Below are 16,698 nucleotides of genomic sequence, written 5' to 3'. Positions count from 1 at the left end.
GTTATCATTAATGGTTTTGTATTGCTAAAAGGAAGGAAAAAAAGTCAGTGTCTGTGTTCAATCATCATGAAACCAAAAGATATGAAACATTAGGTTTTTTAAAGAGCAGATGAGAACACTATAGTGGACAATAAAAGAAATTTCAGTTGGACTTTAAGAGCAACTTAACATTGGCTGCAAATCATACAATTCACTTCGCTGCAGTGATGTATGAGTGTACTACACGATGCATCAGTACATTGTGACATCACTGTTGGGTGTGGTTAGAGGTGCAACAGGCTTTACAACTCTCAACAAGGTGAAGTACTGCTTTTAATCGAGTTACTCTTCAACACTACATCTTCCACCATGACTTAACGGAACCTTCGTGTCTTTGTTTTTTGTTCATTCATGAAACCAACACTAATTGGAAAATAAATGCTCTGTGATGGTTGCTCTGGGCACAGGAACGCTGACATCAGGGGGAGGGGGGGGCTAAGTGAGACAATTTACAGAGTGAGACTTGCATCGCTATTTAATTCAACCTCTAAACTGCATTCACTGTGATTGACACAGATGCATCTTGTTAACCAAATAAAAGCATGGGGTGAATCTGTGTCTCTGTGGTCAGTGAGTATATGAGAGATGAGTTGGGGCCCGAGCTTTCACTGTCAGCCCTGTCTGATATAACAGCATAAGCTCTTACACCACCAAACAACCCCTGGTGGGGTTGAGTGCAATAAGTCGTACCACCTCCCAGCCTAAAGGCAAAGCCATGGAAACAGTAGTGATGCATCACAATCATGCATGGTACTAAAGTCTAATGGCTCTCACAGGCTCTGTCTGGATTACAGGATTTCACCGAACACCTCATTCTCAGGGTCGATGAACTCCCGGATTGTCAAGGTTCGTATTTTTTTGTTGACACTGGATTTGAGCCGGTAGCAGATTCTCCTTTTGCCAGAGTCTCAGGAAAAAACAGCATTCTCCGCAAAACAAGGTTTGTACCAATTTACTGTGTTTCTTTTTGGGTTGTATGGAGTCAAGCACCTCATGGGCGGGAGTATGATCCTTCCCAGTGAGAGACCGAGCTGGCAGGCATGAAAAGCCACACGTGGATATAAAAAAAAGAGGGTTTTATTTACCTAAACTATGTGCTGTACACAAAGGGGAACATGGCTGAGCAGACAAAAACTAAACTGAACAAAAAAAACAAACAGGAACATTTTAGTATAAACATTTAAGCAATAAACCAAAACCAACAAACTAATATGCTCTAAAGAAATAAACAAAATCTCTAAACTGGAAATCCAATCCCCCCCCATGATGTGGCCAGCACTTGGTACATTCTGATTGGACACTTCCTGTATGTAAGAGCTCTGCTTTAAGGGGTGCATCTTTCGCTCAGGCTTGACAAGATTGTTCCTTTAGCACCAGCAACCACCCTCGGCACTGGTAACTCAAAGAAATGTGAATTACAACGAATGTAGGCAAAGTTAACTGAAGACAAACTAAGCCGTGTGACCTTACAGAAATTAACTAAATGTGCCCCTACAAAAATACACTAACGGACTGCCAACAATGCTAAATGAAGCATGATGTCTGAAACAAAAGCAATGTCAATCATTTATCTGTTTGCTGATCTATGTGCATAAGGTCAAAAGGGCAGCCAACTCAATGAAGAGAAAATTAACTATTAAGTGTAAACTATAAAAGAAAACTGACTTTTAAATCAGCTACGTGGCAACAGGTGAGGTTATCACATTCCTCCACTTTAAAGTAGTCATTTGAACACAAACCATGATCTCTTCCTATAACCACAGCATTGTCAGATCAGAAAACTGTATTATTTCTTAAAAGTTTTCGGAAGACGCTTCCAAATGATGCCGTCCAGCTGAAAGGCCGTCTCGTAAAACGTCACACTAGAGGACATTTGAGAAGTTTAAAGCAACTCTCTGCCAGCTGTCACTGTTTACTGTAAACTTGACCTTTTATCTTGTGTCTCCAGACGGATGCAGCAAACTCCGGGATGTTTATGGTGCAGGAGGTGACAGAGTTGGCAGCCAGAAGAGCACTCCAGGAGCAGATGTACAGTATGTTGGAAAGGAATGTTTCACCATATTTAGTATCATCTCAGAAGCTGCTCATTTTGCTTCTCGCTGCATGAGGTACACCAGTGTCACTGTGGTTTATGTGCCTACAACCATTTTATATTCAAGGTGAATCCTGTGAGAATAACCGATGTTGTCTCCTACTCTTCATGGTGGTGGTGTCCTTCAGCAGCCGGTGTCAAGCCAAAAGTGGGACTCGTATATCTCCGTGGAGGTGTTTCGTGGCTCGGCTTACATGCATCCAGCATAAGAATTGCTTCACAGCCTGTTGATTTTCGTAGCACAGCACAGATGTGTGTTATATGATCAGGCTCTGACATGCATTCTTTATCCGAAAAAATTGAAGAAGAAGAAAGGGGCAAACTTGGCAGCGCATATCATGAAAGCTGCTTTGCCAGTGGTAACAGAATGCAAACAGAAGAATGAAAAACAACAACATTGAATGTTTTTTTGTTTTGCGTTCACTGAATAAAAGGAGGAAATCAGGAAAATGGAGCAGTGCAGCTGCTCAGCAGATATGGTCCACTTAAAGGTGTTGCTTTCATTTTCTAAATAGGCCTATAATCAGCATATCCATATAGATACTATATTCTCTATTAAAACCTGTTTATAGTTATAGTATTAGATTGAAACCTTTTAATAAAGGTTAATTGTAAAGCTGCGTTGGCCTGCTCATTGTCAAAAGTCTCAGTGTAGTGAAATCAAAGAAAAAAATGAGCCATCGACTTGTCATTTAAGTAAAACAGTATTCCAGGATGGTTAACCGTGTTTTGTCAGCTTGTAAGTGCCCAGATAAGTCCGGTGTTTTCCTACATAGCATGCCTGTCTATAAGTTTCTGTTTGAAATGGAGCTATGTAACCAACTTTGGATATTTAGTACAGTTGATGGGCTACAGCTGTGAAAACACAAACAACAAGTGTTGCTGTTATCACAGCTGTAACTAAAAGTCCAACTCACGGACCAAATGAGTGAAAAATAGACTGCATTCAAGGAGACTCCTTGGATGTTGCTGTAAGAATTTTTATATTGAAAGATAAAACTGCTCGATAACACACATTTGATGAAAGATTTTTCCTTAAGTAGAAAATGTTCTTGCTGCGCCATTGCTTCCTTCTTTAAAAAATATATATACTAACCTGAGTAACTTATAACTTAATCATAGCTATTTGATTGGGAATCAAATTCAAGGCCGGCTGTCAGGGCTTTTTCTCAAATGACATACAGTATAAGCACCTCCTTGAGTGCCTTCAGGCCATCTGAAGCTTAAACTAATTAGATTGTCCGCCAATTTCCTCTGTGAACCATTTTATGGTGCAGTCTAGGAGTTCCATCACAACCTTGGAGGGTCAATTCTAAGGGGGCTTTTATCGGTATTCTGGGATAACCTGGGTAAGCTGTTCCTGGGATCCTGGTGTCAAAGTTGAGTCATCTTTCCTGTCCCTGTTGGCCTCCACCTATTGGCCTGGCTGCTTTTTTAACTGACCCTTCTCCTCCAGCTCTGCACCCCTTCACACTGTTCCCCTGCAGTTTGTTCTTAGTGTTCTTTCCTCCCCTCGTGGCAGATGTGATCTTCTCCCTCGCAGCCCTGAAAGCCTTCATTTTCCTGGTGAGGAGGCACTTTATTTAAAACTTACATATCAAAGGTTTTGTGAGCCGTTGCGTCAGAGCGGTGAAACGGATCCCTGCTGTCATTTTGTGAAAGTGTTGACTACCTAGAGTCATATGTCATCTATTCGAGATGAACCACCAGCAAACCACTGTTAATCTTTGCCGCAGATAAATAACTACTCTTCCAGCAAATCGTTGATTCCTCTCAGGTTCAGGGTCCTGCAATTGCGCCGTGATATTTTGCAAAGTTATGTGAAAATTGAGTACAGATGACTAATTATTTGAGCGATAACTTGAGTGTCGTCTCAAGTTGTTACGTCTGTGTCCGTCCCCTTCTCCCATTCCTAAGACAAGATAGGTGCTTTATGGTGGGGTGGGTTAAAGTTTAATGAATAGTTACACATTGAGAAGCAGAGTAAGTCTATTACCCATCAACTGCTGCAGACTGTGGCACACGCTCACAGTGAACAGCCTGTTGCTCAGGGCCCGAGAGAAAAACCAGGTAAGATAGAAAATCGTTATACATGTCTGGGAAGGTTTAGCTCTATAATCCAGGTGGTACAATGTTGAATCAAAATCTACATAGTTGTTTGACCTCACAACGTTTCTTTTAAGCTTTTAATTGCTAAAGCAACTTTGTTCTTTGAGACGTCAAGGCAGGAGACAAATTTTGTATAAATGATTTGTGTACAGGTTTCAACCAAAATGATTGTGCTGTGCGACCGAACCAATTCAATGTTGTGTAATCTGGTTTCATTTCTTAGGGTTTGGAGCGAATGGGGGTGTTTTTAAGCTAAATGACTCTCTCTTTATTGGCTGCTGAAAGTACAGCCAGGAGGACACAAAGCCTCACAGTCAGATCGCCTCAGATACACAAAACTCTTTGATTTGGACGACTTTACTTAAACACAACAATTAGGAGGTTTATTGGCTGGCAGCACCAAATCCCTCTGTTATTTATGTAGGTTACATTATGTGTACATTTCAACATAGGTGTTTGACAGTACTTAACTACGTAAAGTCTGTTTCATCCAATCCACTATTCAATTCAATCAATCAATCAATCAATCAATGCCCATTTACATTTTCTTGGGGAATACTACTATAACACACCGAATCTATGTTAAACTGTCAGCTGTCACGTTGTATTGTGGGTAATGTAGGCACCAGATTATGACAAGGAAAAATGCATGGAATAAAAACGACGATATTTTAGGTTCTGCTGCATCAGCTTTTATCCTTTTTTTGGTTGTGTTGTAGGAGTTCAAGGCTTAATTAATGTCGTACTTTTTTAATACGTTTTGACTAAAGTGAGTCCTTCTGAAAACGAGGTACATGAGGTACATTTTCAAAAAGAGGTGGCATTAAGGCTCAATAGGTCCAGCGCCACCATCATTTCACTTGTCATTCTCTTTCGCAGTCGTAAAAGGCGAGCAGCACCCGTGAGAGCGTGTGAGCTAATTAGTCCAACACTAACTTCTGCCTCACTTATCTGTTAACTATCGTAGTTACTTGGTTACTTACATTTTGATTCACCAGTTGGCACATGCTGCAACAGAACACAGATGCATCTCTCGGTTAATGAGCTAATCTTAAACTTCAGTCCTGCTAAGAATCTGAATTTTAAAAAGTGTTTATGCCAGACAGTAATGAAAACACTTATATTTGTCCTCTTTTTTTGTGACTATCAAGACGGCAGCATTTGTTAACCAGCTGCTGTATGTTTTATTCCCATAAGAAATATGCTGTAGGTTGTGTGTATTGTTGTTGTATCAAGTTACCTCTAAAGAGTTATTGACATGTATTATATTTTTATGTTATTGATATTTCAATACGTGGGTTTACATTTTTCTTGTGTTATATTGCTCCAAATGTCTGGATATGTATTGATACTGCTGGTATTGCAGTATCTATACACATCTATCTGATGTGTAATTTCTGTTTGCTTGTTTCTGATTTTGATAGTGCAGCTCTTTGCAACTGCTATTCCATACATTTAAAATGTACACAAATGGAAATGTTTTTTCTCTTGACAGGCATTAAATAAAGCATTTATTGTTCCTGCGCTATAAATATGGTAAAGAAGACGATAATTGCGGCACTGACGCTGCTGCTGTTAGCATCAGTCGCCACATTCGTGGGTGTCTTCTTTGGTGTCGAGAGAAGGAAGCAACCGAGTGAGCAGGTGTACTTGAAGGCAGCTGTGGCGGCAGATGCTGGGCCGTGTTCAGAGGTCGGCAGGTGAGAGCTTACAGACTGAAACATCCATCAGGACAGACACGTTGCTCAGACTCGTACATCCATAAAGATAGAAGCATGAACATAATAAAACTAACCGTACACCCCTTCTCTCCCTGTGTTTTAATACATTTTACTGAAGAGACATTCTGAAGAAAGGGGGGTCTGCAGTAGATGCCTCTATAGCTGCATTACTGTGTGTTGGACTTATGAATGCTCACAGTATGGGCATCGGAGGAGGACTTTTCTTCACCATTTACGACGCCAAAACTGGTACTTTCACATACGTTGCCACCACAAAGTCCTCTGTTTACTTTCTACTGTCGCAACAAGTTCACATGACTTCCTGGTTATCTCGATCATAAATGCATTTCCTGGTTTGTGACCTGTACACAGGGATGGTTGAGACCATTGATGCCAGGGAGACGGCACCACGCAATGCAACAGAGAACATGTTTGGGAACAGCACAGATCTATCCCAAAAAGGTAATGTTTAACCAGCGCTATCAGACATGGAAATGAGCTGACGGAAGCTGCAGTTAACACTATTATGAAACAGGATGACCTTGTGATAGTGACAGATAAAAGAGAGTGTATATTTTTTGAGAGCTTTGACAGACTCTTAAACTCAGGAATAAAAAAAGAAAGAAAGTGTGGGTCTTAGAAGCAGTATGTGTGTATGTTGTGAGGCAATAATCTAAGTCTTTGTTTCCTTTGCTTCTATGGTTGGTAGGAGGGTTGTCTATTGCTGTACCGGGGGAGATTCGAGGTTATGAGATGGCACACAAACGACACGGCAAACTGCCTTGGAAAGACTTGTTCCAGCCAAGCATTGATCTTGCAGAAAAAGGTTTTCCTTTGGGCAGGGCACTTGCCACAGCTTTGTCCAGACACAATAAAACCATCATCAAAGACGAAGCCCTGTGGTGAGAGGCATCGACCCGAAGCAATTTAAGATCAGTGTGTGATCATTTCAGATTATAGGAATGTTTCATTCCCACTTTAAGATAATTTCCCTTATTTCAGTGAAGTGTTTTGTGGGAAAGATGGCGACGTCCTGAAAGAAAATGACACCATCAAATTTACCAAGCTTGCAGAAAGTTATAAGAAAATAGCAGAAGACGGTCCTGATGCTTTCTACCAGGGACAACTGGCTCAGAACCTTGTGACAGATATTCAGGCAGCAGGTATGTTTTTAATTTTTTTGTATTTACTGTCTAAAATCAAATAGTATAGTTTCTTGAAAAGCTTATTTTCTTTGTTGGATGAAAAAGTCTGTTATAATTATTAGCAAATTCAAGTTTCCACAATTATAGTAAAAAAGTTGCGTCTTTCTCACAAATTGAGTCATCATTTTACTTTATTTTACAATCCAAACTGCTGTTTCTGCAGATTAGATCATCTTTCTGTACCATCAAATTCATCTCTCACACAAGGACATTATCATTATCATCATTGCCACTTCTGTTAGCACTAAAAGTGATTTGCTGAAAAACACTTCAGGCGTATAATAAAACCAGGGTCGTGCATTTTATACCTGGGCCTTCACTGCTGTCCTACCACCTTATAACCTCATGATGGCGCTAAAGCTAGGGTTATTATTCGTTTCTCGGGCTGTAACTATATACGTATTCGTATTAAACCGTTCGATACGAGGTTTACAAACCGAACAATACGTTTGAATAATACTAGTGCATTTGGAAAATGCAGAAGCTTAAATTGTAGGAAATATAATGTTTTCTGCGCTCACTAGGAGACAGCGGACTGTGTGACAACAAAAAACAGCTGATGCTCCGCAAGTATTCTGGGAAGCTACGCTAACTAGCTTCATTGGAAAACAACAGCAACAACATGCATTCTGCTACACACTCAAGGGCCATTCAGATATTAGATGTAAAAAAACGAACCAGTTGACTTACCAAATGCTGATCACATCCTCCTTTCTTTGTTGACAAAGAGTTACATCCCAGTTAAATCCCAACTCACAAATCCGTTTCTCCTCCAATTTCAGCCATTGAGTGTTAAAAAGCAAAGCTAGGTAAAAAAATAAATACGTGCTTGCCCACTAACCAATCACAGCACATGCTGCACCTCACTGCAGAGCTGATCCTGAAAACTGAGCTGCACGTAATGCTGACGTGCTTATAGGCCAGCCAGCAGGCTCTGGCACATCAAAGAATACGCCCAACATGTCAAACTAAAGATCTGATTGAATGAACACTATGACAATCAACAATATCGTCCACAGTCACTTAAACTGCAAAGGGATTCACTTGTGAGTCTGCAGGCCTCGGCCTCTCTTCTTACCACTTACTACTTAGCATCTGAGGAAGACAGTAGCTGTGCAATGAGAAAATAAGACAATGTGAAAAATATTTAGTAATATGTAGTGTATTTAAGAAAAAATATTAATTTATAAAATAGCTATAACTTTGTGATTCTGTTTAGGCTTTGCATAGCTAATTTTGAGGAGGATTTATTTTTTCCAGTTCTGTCCAAGTGTGCATTCACAGTGTGTGTGTCAATCTGTGTTTAGGCGGTATCATCACAATGGAGGATCTGAAGGATTATGTGCCTGTCTTGGATGAGAAGCCTTTAAGGGTGAATGTGGGGGAGTACACCATGGCTGTTCCCAATGCCCCCGCTAGCGGCCCTGTGCTCGCGCTGATATTAAACATCTTGAATGGTAAGCCTTGATACTTTGTCCAAAAACGTCCCGAGTGGGAGTGCTTTCAAGTGAGCTGCCTTCCTTTTGCCAGTCACTCTCTCAGACTCCACTGTGAGCAGCATGTTGATCTACTGCACAGTAAATCTACTCTAAACGCTTTGTTGACTTAGTTACCTAACATAATCTTGATCTACTTTGTAAAACCTAGACCCACATTTGTAAAGTAGAACTGTTTTACAAAGTAGTAACATGCACTACTATATAATAAGTTATACATTATATGACATGTAAGACTGCAACAGATATCTTTTAGGATGTAAAGAAACCCAGATCCAAATGACACAAGACTTCTTCTTAAGAACCAAAGGCAGAGCATGTGTGGCGTTTTGCCGTACAATCACCCATCTAACAGTCAATGTTAGTTTCTTTTAACATGAACTTTTGCTAAAAAATGTAACTGAGTGTAACTGTAATGCTGTGGTTTAAAAGAATCGCATTGACCTAAGAAGGAATAATTTTCGACGCCTTTAAATGAAAAGATTGATACAATTAACTTCAAATGTCTTTACGCCAAGTAAGCTACTGCTGACAGCCAGCTGACTTAGCTTAGCATGAAGACTAGAGTAAAGGCGAAACAGGCTGGTTGTGGTTCTATCTTCACCAGCTGCGACAGCAACGCTGTTAATGTTTTAACCTTGTCAGTCTGTGTGTGAGTGTTTATATTTCTGTCTGTGGACAGATTTTGTCATTGTGAAAGCGCCACAACCGTGCAAGATACAGTCACGACCCTTTACAGGTGTGTAGTTGAGATCAAAACGGCGGCAGAGTGTGAAGATGGGTATAGTCACAGTAATGGCGCCAGAAGTAGGAGGTTAAGAAGTGCGGAAGGGATGATTGGCCCCCTCAGCTAACGCCACTGGCCCAATTTACCATTGCAGCTGTTGTGATCCCATCTCAAGATGTCTCAAGTTTTTTTTAAAGCACCTAAAGCTCATAAATTAACATGTTGGATCTTGTGGCCAAGAAGAATCCAGCAAATCACCTGTGAATTGTCACTTTTACACTTGAATAAGCGTATTTCCCAAATTGAAATTCAATGTTTTAACATAGATGTGACAGATCAGACAGCCTCATACATATGTATGAATTACTCTTGGAAGAAGACACTGGCAAAAGGCCCATTTTGTTTTTTACGTATTAGGACTTGAACTATTGATGCAGCAACAGATGCTGCCTCCAAAGTACATAAAGCAATAAGCTACTGAAACAATTTAGAGGATGCAGTTAAAACACCTGAGGGAATGACTCTGTAACCCTGACAGGAGGGCTTTTGTTTGATTGAAGTTATTAAGATCCAAAGATAATTGCAGTCTGTGTCTTCACATCTGAGAGGCTCAGAGTCTGATCAGTAAAGTTCATTAATATGTTGCTAATCAAATTATTGCTACCTTGGTCCATCATTATTTTTGTTATGCATATAACATATCTGTGTATATCATAATCTGCCTGATTCAACTTTCTCCTATGTTGGCTGGTCATTGCAGAAAATGTTCGCGCCGTCTCTGTGCTGCTTTTCAGTACAGTGACAGTGTCTGCCTTTGAGGATTAGATGAGAAACTTCCTTCCAAAGTAATTAATCTCTCTGAACCTTTCCTTTCCTCTGACTGGCCACCCACTCACTGCGGCCCCCTGTCTCCCACGCTAACACTAATCTCACCAATTTACCTCTAATTGGACACAGTCGAGTGGTCGAGGCCTCATGCACACATTTCAGTGACTGCCCAAAACTTTCGTCCTGCTGATTTACCGTGACTCCTGCCTCTGTCTGACAGCTGAAACCCATCAAACCAAAACTCTCCGGTTCCCTCAGCCGCTCCTCTCGTTTCCCCCAGTGGCTGTCAGCTCAGGCTAATACCCATGGTCTGGTCACGGCAGCTTTTAGACTAAGTAAAAACACAGGAACAGGCCGGGTCAAGTCCATTTCAACTGTCTTCTTTCCAACCTGAACAGCCATCTGAATGAAGACAGGTGAGTGAAGCTGTAGTTTAAATCGAGTTACTGATGATTGTTACATTTTCTACAGGGTACAACTTCACCTCAGATAGTATGGCAACCACAGAGAAAAAGATCCTGACCTACCATCGCATCGTAGAGGCTTTTCGTTTTGCTTATGCAAAGAGGACCTTACTTGGAGATCCGAAGTTTCTCAACATTACAGATGTAAGGTCACTGGTTCTGCTTGAGTGTAGTGCAGTGTACTACCACAAATAAAGCATCCTCGAATAAACACATAATACACATTAAATTAAATTAAATTACATTAAATTAAATGTTTTATCACAAACTTGAGACATATTTAAAAGCCTGCACTCTGCCTTTCTTGGATTTGTAGGAACAAGATAGCATATGAATTATTTCTGTGTCTGTGTTTGTCTTCCAAAGCTCATCCAAAATATGACTTCAAATTCCTATGCCGATGACCTCCGTGAAAAGATCACAGATGACTCCACACATCACATGAACTATTACGAGCCTGAGTTTTACCTGCCTGAAAACCACGGGACCTCACACCTCTCTGTAGTAGCAGAAGATGGAAGCGCTGTGGCTGCCACCAGCACCATCAACCAATTGTATGACCTACTACTTGACCTTCACCAATATCTTTTAACTTACTTAGTTAATTGGTCTCGGGCCTGTAACTCCCCCGATATCTTAACTGTTATTGTTTTCCTGCAGTTTGGGCTCTAAAGTCATGTCAAGATCAACGGGGATACTTCTCAACAATGAGATGGACGACTTCAGCTCTCCGCTTATCACAAACGGCTTCGAAGTGCCTCCTTCACCCAACAACTTCATCAGGCCAGGTGAGATGATGACACACACACACACACACACACACACACACACACACCATTACACGCCTACCTAGCCAACAGTGCACTGTCGAGCTACTCTAGCCAAGAGGGAACTTGTGTTTCTGGTCATTTTAAAAATACTTAAATGGAATAGCAAATTTAATTTAATTTTTTTTTAAAGAAATTGCCAAGAGGGGACTTGCATCTTTGAGTGATGTCTACCTATCAAAGAGGGGACCACACACACACACACACACACACACACACACACACACACACACACACACACACACACACACACACACACATAAACCAGTTAAATTGTATAGATTGTCTATTCAGCAGTGGGCTGATTCAAAGGTTGACCTGTCCTCTGACACTATGTTATTTTGGCTTTTGAATAATGATTTTTTTGTGCATTTATACAAAAAAACATAGTGTGGATCAAATGTTTTCACTATGTTGTAAAACATTGAATCAAAGTCAATTTAATGTGGATTCTTTGACACTGATCAACAGAAAAAAAGACCTTTTAACATCAAAATATAACAGGCCTCTATAAAGTGATTAATAATACATTGCAAAGGTCATACACTTGATTCATTTGACTACTTTGTTAACTTACATTACCTTTAAATTATGTTAAAAGGAAAAAGGCCAATGTCTTCTATGTGTCCAACCATCCTCTTTGACAAAAACAACAAAGTTAAGATGGTGGTCGGAGGCTCAGGAGGAACAAAAATCACCACCTCAGTCGCTCAGGTAAGACACAAGCCACCTCACATGCATTTAAACATTGAAACTAATGAAGTGTACTATGATAGGTATTTACTCCTCGGCTGTGAAGTTGTCATTGGCGGACATGTTTGCTGTTTTGTAGGTGATTCTGAATGCACTGTTCTTCGACTACAACCTGAATAAAGCTGTGTCAGATCCAAGGCTCCACAACCAGCTGAGTCCCAACGCCACTGTAGCAGAGCCTGGCTTTGACAAAGTGAGTGTCACAATCCACAAACAATACTGATGTATGTGACTAAAGGCAGGGTGGTGTGGTGTGTACGGAGACAATCCCTCAACCAGAAGCCCGGCTACCACTGAAAAGTGATAGGGTACCTTAGTCGTGACCGGCACCCCCGGACACTGTTCATTATATTTACCTTCAGGGATGTGGAGCACAAGGAGAAAGATGTTTCAGCACTGGTATGGTAAAAGTCTAGTTTGTGGTCAGAAATGAATAGAAGAATAGAAGCTGGAGAACTTACCTTTTGATTTAATTATTTCACTGAGATGTAAAGTTCAATTTAATGTGATTTTAACATCCCACTGATGTGGTGGGCGACTGTGGCTAAGTGCTTCAATCAGAGGGTTGGCGAATCGATCCCCGGCTCCGGCTCTGTTAGTCGCATGTCGATGTGTCTTTGAGCAAGACAATTAAATTAAATAAAATAATTAAATTGCTCCCGTAGATGTGCCTACAGTGTATGAATGTAATAGAATCTGAATTGTAATGTGTGGCAGGCAGCGCATCACAAGTTCAGTGTTTTCAGATTTTCTGCTTATAAAGTTGTTTTCACAGACGTAACGCAACATGAATGCTCAAAAAGGGCGTCGTTCCGCTTTTATCAAACAGGAAGAACCTGATGAACTTTGGAAACACAGCGTTATTGAACCCTGCTGTGTGATAAACAGATCGTACATGCACCTATTCAGTTTTCCTTGGTTTGCATGGAGTCTTCATATATGCTCCTGTTTGCAGAGTGTCCTGGATGGTTTGGCATTAAAGAACCACGAGACAAAGTTCCTCAAATCAGCAGGAGCTGTGGTGCAGGCGGTGGTTCGCTATGAAGACGGACTCCACGCTCAGTCAGATCCTCGCAAGTGGGCGTACGCCGCAGGGTACTGAGGTCATAAACACACCTCTCACTGTGCAGAGAGACTTTATCCACGTGAACCTTGACCCCAGAGGTAGGAGCTGAGAGATTAAAGACTTCATAAAGAACTAGGAATGTCAGCGGTCTTGGGCACCATTCGGTCTCTCATTCAGTTAGACTAACGTTCATGTGCTGCATAACAAGGCAACTGATAACAGATTGACGTTTTGCTCGTTGATGACCAAAGAAAAGTGCCTCAGTCTGAAATCACTTCTGAATATTGACACTCATGTCTAATGCATTTCTTTGTCACTTCATCATTTCATGTAATTAAGAAATGCACAAGCTATTGGATGTCATTTTAAAGGATAGCTTTACCATCAGTGTTTTGTTCACACTATCGGTCATAAATATGTACATTTCCTAACTATTGATGAAGCACTTTTGTAAATCATTAGCAGCATAAAGCCGTTTCCCGTAGTTATTGTCCATTAAAGATGTGATGTGAGCAATTACAAAAATCTGAACTCCTCATTAAGGATATATCCACAGAAAATCAACCCAAAGTAACAGACCTCAAATTAGTTTTTAGTCATTTAAAACGTTAACAAATTTCCCCAGAACTGTTCATATGGGATGATGTCAAACACAGGGAGAGCAGGCATAAGCTGCTGTTAAGATCAAGGACTATCACACCTCAGGGGCTGATAAACCTTCTTACTTAATGACTAAAGTAATTTCCCACAACCCAGAGTGCAACGGCCTGTAATGACCCCATAATAACATTGCAGCTGTTGCTGCTCACTGTCACCGCTGGGATTCAGGGCTCTTCTTTTCTCAGCTGGAATGTAAATGTGTTACATAATTACTGACATGCATAAAAGTGTAAAATGCTTCTGCCTTTATCAACTTTTTGCTACAAATGACTGGTTCATATGTTATAATATTAAGTGGTTAAACAACACATATATTTATTTAAAAACAAATGAAGGATAATCTTGGTGTGAATAGATCATTTATTTTGTCATTTTAATGTTTTGTTTTTATCAAATTGATGTAGATATTGTAGATGTTTTCTATTTCTAGATTTTCACTTGAAATGCAGATACTGTAATTATTAATTATTAAAACATACCCACTGTATAAAAGCCTCACGGTTCTTGGTTCTCAGGCTTTAATATCATTAATTTTACTTGACAGACGTGGGGTCCTCACAAAGCTACCAAGCACCAACAGCAAGCTAATGGTTAATAAGAGTTACTGAGAGTTTACAGCCATGCTATTAGCTCTGTGAGTATGTATTATGTAGGCATAGCTCTGTGCTATATGCTGATGTCAGCAGATAAAATGCTCACGGAGAAGATGTTAACATGCTGATGCTCAACTGCTATTGTGTTTTTTGTTCAGTTTAGCATGATAACTTTTGCCATATTGGCACTAAACACAAAGCACAGCTGAGGCAGTCAGTTTATTTGGTCATAAACTAAAGTATTGGACAAAGTGACGCTAAATAAAAACACTGGGATCACCAAAGTCAGTAGGATTCATCCTCTGGGACTATGAATGTCGTACATAGTTGTCGTACAAAGCCATACAGCTGCAAACATGAAAAAAAGAACATTTGTGGGAAATTCCTTTTCCTTTTGTTGTGTTTCTTATGGAGCCATGACTCGATCAAAGCATTTGTTCAGGCGGAGCACTGGAGTCAATTAAAGCATTAATCATAATGACTCAGCCATCAGCACTGGAGTCAATTAAAGCATTAATCATAATGACTCAGCCATCAGCTGTGTGGCTTCTAGCTGACTTGTAACATCCAGTCATATTCAGGTGTCTCAAGTGTTCTGGCCTTTATTCACAGCATAGAGTGACAGGAAATTTGGGGAGAGAGGAGGATGAAAGACTGTATCAAATGACTACATCAATATTGCATGCTATGTGTTTTAGCCCTGAAGTCCACCAATCCGTCCTGCAAAATGTATATGAATATATCTTCAGTTGCGTTACCAGGTGTGGTTACAATTATTTAGATGAAGAGCGCAGAAATGAGCAAGTCACACTAGAATTTCCCTTTAAGGCCCAATTAAGCACAATCTTACTTCCACATAGTTATAATGAACTTCAGAGTTATGCAACTCAGAATATGTATTTACCCTTTAGTTATTAAAAAATCTGTGTATATCAGTCTATGTCTTAATTCGACCCGCTGCCATAAATGGCATTATGACGCTTACAAAATAATGAGGAACACATATGCGTCTATAATAACATAAAATAAGTAACTGTTGCGATAATTTGCTTCATCAAGGGGCTTTGTGGCGTAAAGTGTGCGAACAGTGAAAGTCATGAGTCATCGCTGGATTATTTAGCTGCTGCTGCTTTGAGTGAAAGAACATTTTCTGCATAGTGTAAAATGATGCTTTAAATGGCTGTGAATCATACAAAGAGGGTCATATCAAGTCATAACTTCTCCAGATTAACTCATTTGTCATACAACAAAGACAGTGGTGCTTCACACAGGCTAAAATTTGCATCTTCTCATAACTCACATCTACTGCCTCAAAGGAAAACGGAGCAGAATCCACTTAAGCAATCATTACTAATTCATACGTCTCTCCTGAAATGTATCTCATTACTGCTTCCTTTGTCTCAGAGCAAAAGTGCTGCTTTGAAACAAGGCAAACAGGAAAACATGTAGCAGATTATTGCCTATCATACAATGACAATAAAAGATAAATGTTTTAATAGCTGTGGTTTGCAGTGAAAAGCATATTGAAAGTTTTTGGGTTGAACAAAGTACGAGCTCAAACACGGTTCGGGGTTTGTGGTTGAAAAGTACGTCAGACACGCGGTAACTCGTCTTTGTTTGGAATGTATCTTTTATTGTGACAACACGGATATTCACAGTTAATAGTTGTAAAAATGTGTAATTATTATACAAAGCATTTTGACGTAAAAAATCAGGAGAAAATACAAAATAACATGTTAGTGGTGTTCAAATACGCGTGTGTTTTTTTTAGATAATTTTGTTAATTATTCATTTATTATTAACTTTTTTTTAATATGCAATTCTACAGCATTTGTTTAATCTTCAAACAAACATCACAACATGCTCAGGGACATGAATAGACTCGGTTCACATACAGAAAATATGTAAGGTCACAGTAAAGTCACTTTAAAAAGGGTTTCATGGCTCATTTACAATAAACAGTTCTTTCACAGAATTACAAAGTTCAGTCAGAAAATGAAACAGACAGAAAATTAGACTTGGTGTGATTCAGCGGTTGGTTTCGTTTTGTTGGACCACTGGAGATTTGCCTTTATGACTCGCTGCTGCAAATGTACACGAGTGTGCAATCCTGCAGCA

At 40.0% G+C, this 16,698-nt stretch overlaps 1 protein-coding gene across 1 annotated transcript; it reads left to right on the top strand.

The window, feature by feature from the left end:
• Window positions 1-5,773: 5,773 nt before the first annotated feature.
• On the top strand, window positions 5,774-14,682 carry LOC306710560 (glutathione hydrolase 1 proenzyme-like; the record flags this gene model as incomplete). Its single annotated transcript, XM_079179192.1, has 12 exons — window positions 5,774-5,940; window positions 6,080-6,210; window positions 6,334-6,423; window positions 6,671-6,863; window positions 6,964-7,124; window positions 8,474-8,623; window positions 10,689-10,825; window positions 11,048-11,235; window positions 11,342-11,469; window positions 12,110-12,222; window positions 12,341-12,454; window positions 13,217-14,682. 12 exons carry the CDS (start codon window positions 5,774-5,776, stop codon window positions 13,361-13,363), a joined length of 1,719 nt encoding a protein of 572 aa, XP_079035318.1. The 3' UTR covers window positions 13,364-14,682.
• Window positions 14,683-16,698: the final 2,016 nt, after the last annotated feature.

The sequence above is a fragment of the Pholis gunnellus genome (genome assembly GCF_910591455.1).
Source record: "Pholis gunnellus genome assembly, chromosome: 18".
NCBI classification, from domain to species: Eukaryota; Metazoa; Chordata; class Actinopteri; order Perciformes; family Pholidae; genus Pholis; species Pholis gunnellus.
The sequence above is the reverse complement of the archived record's forward strand: the minus strand, read 5'-3'. Positions and strand labels throughout refer to the sequence as shown.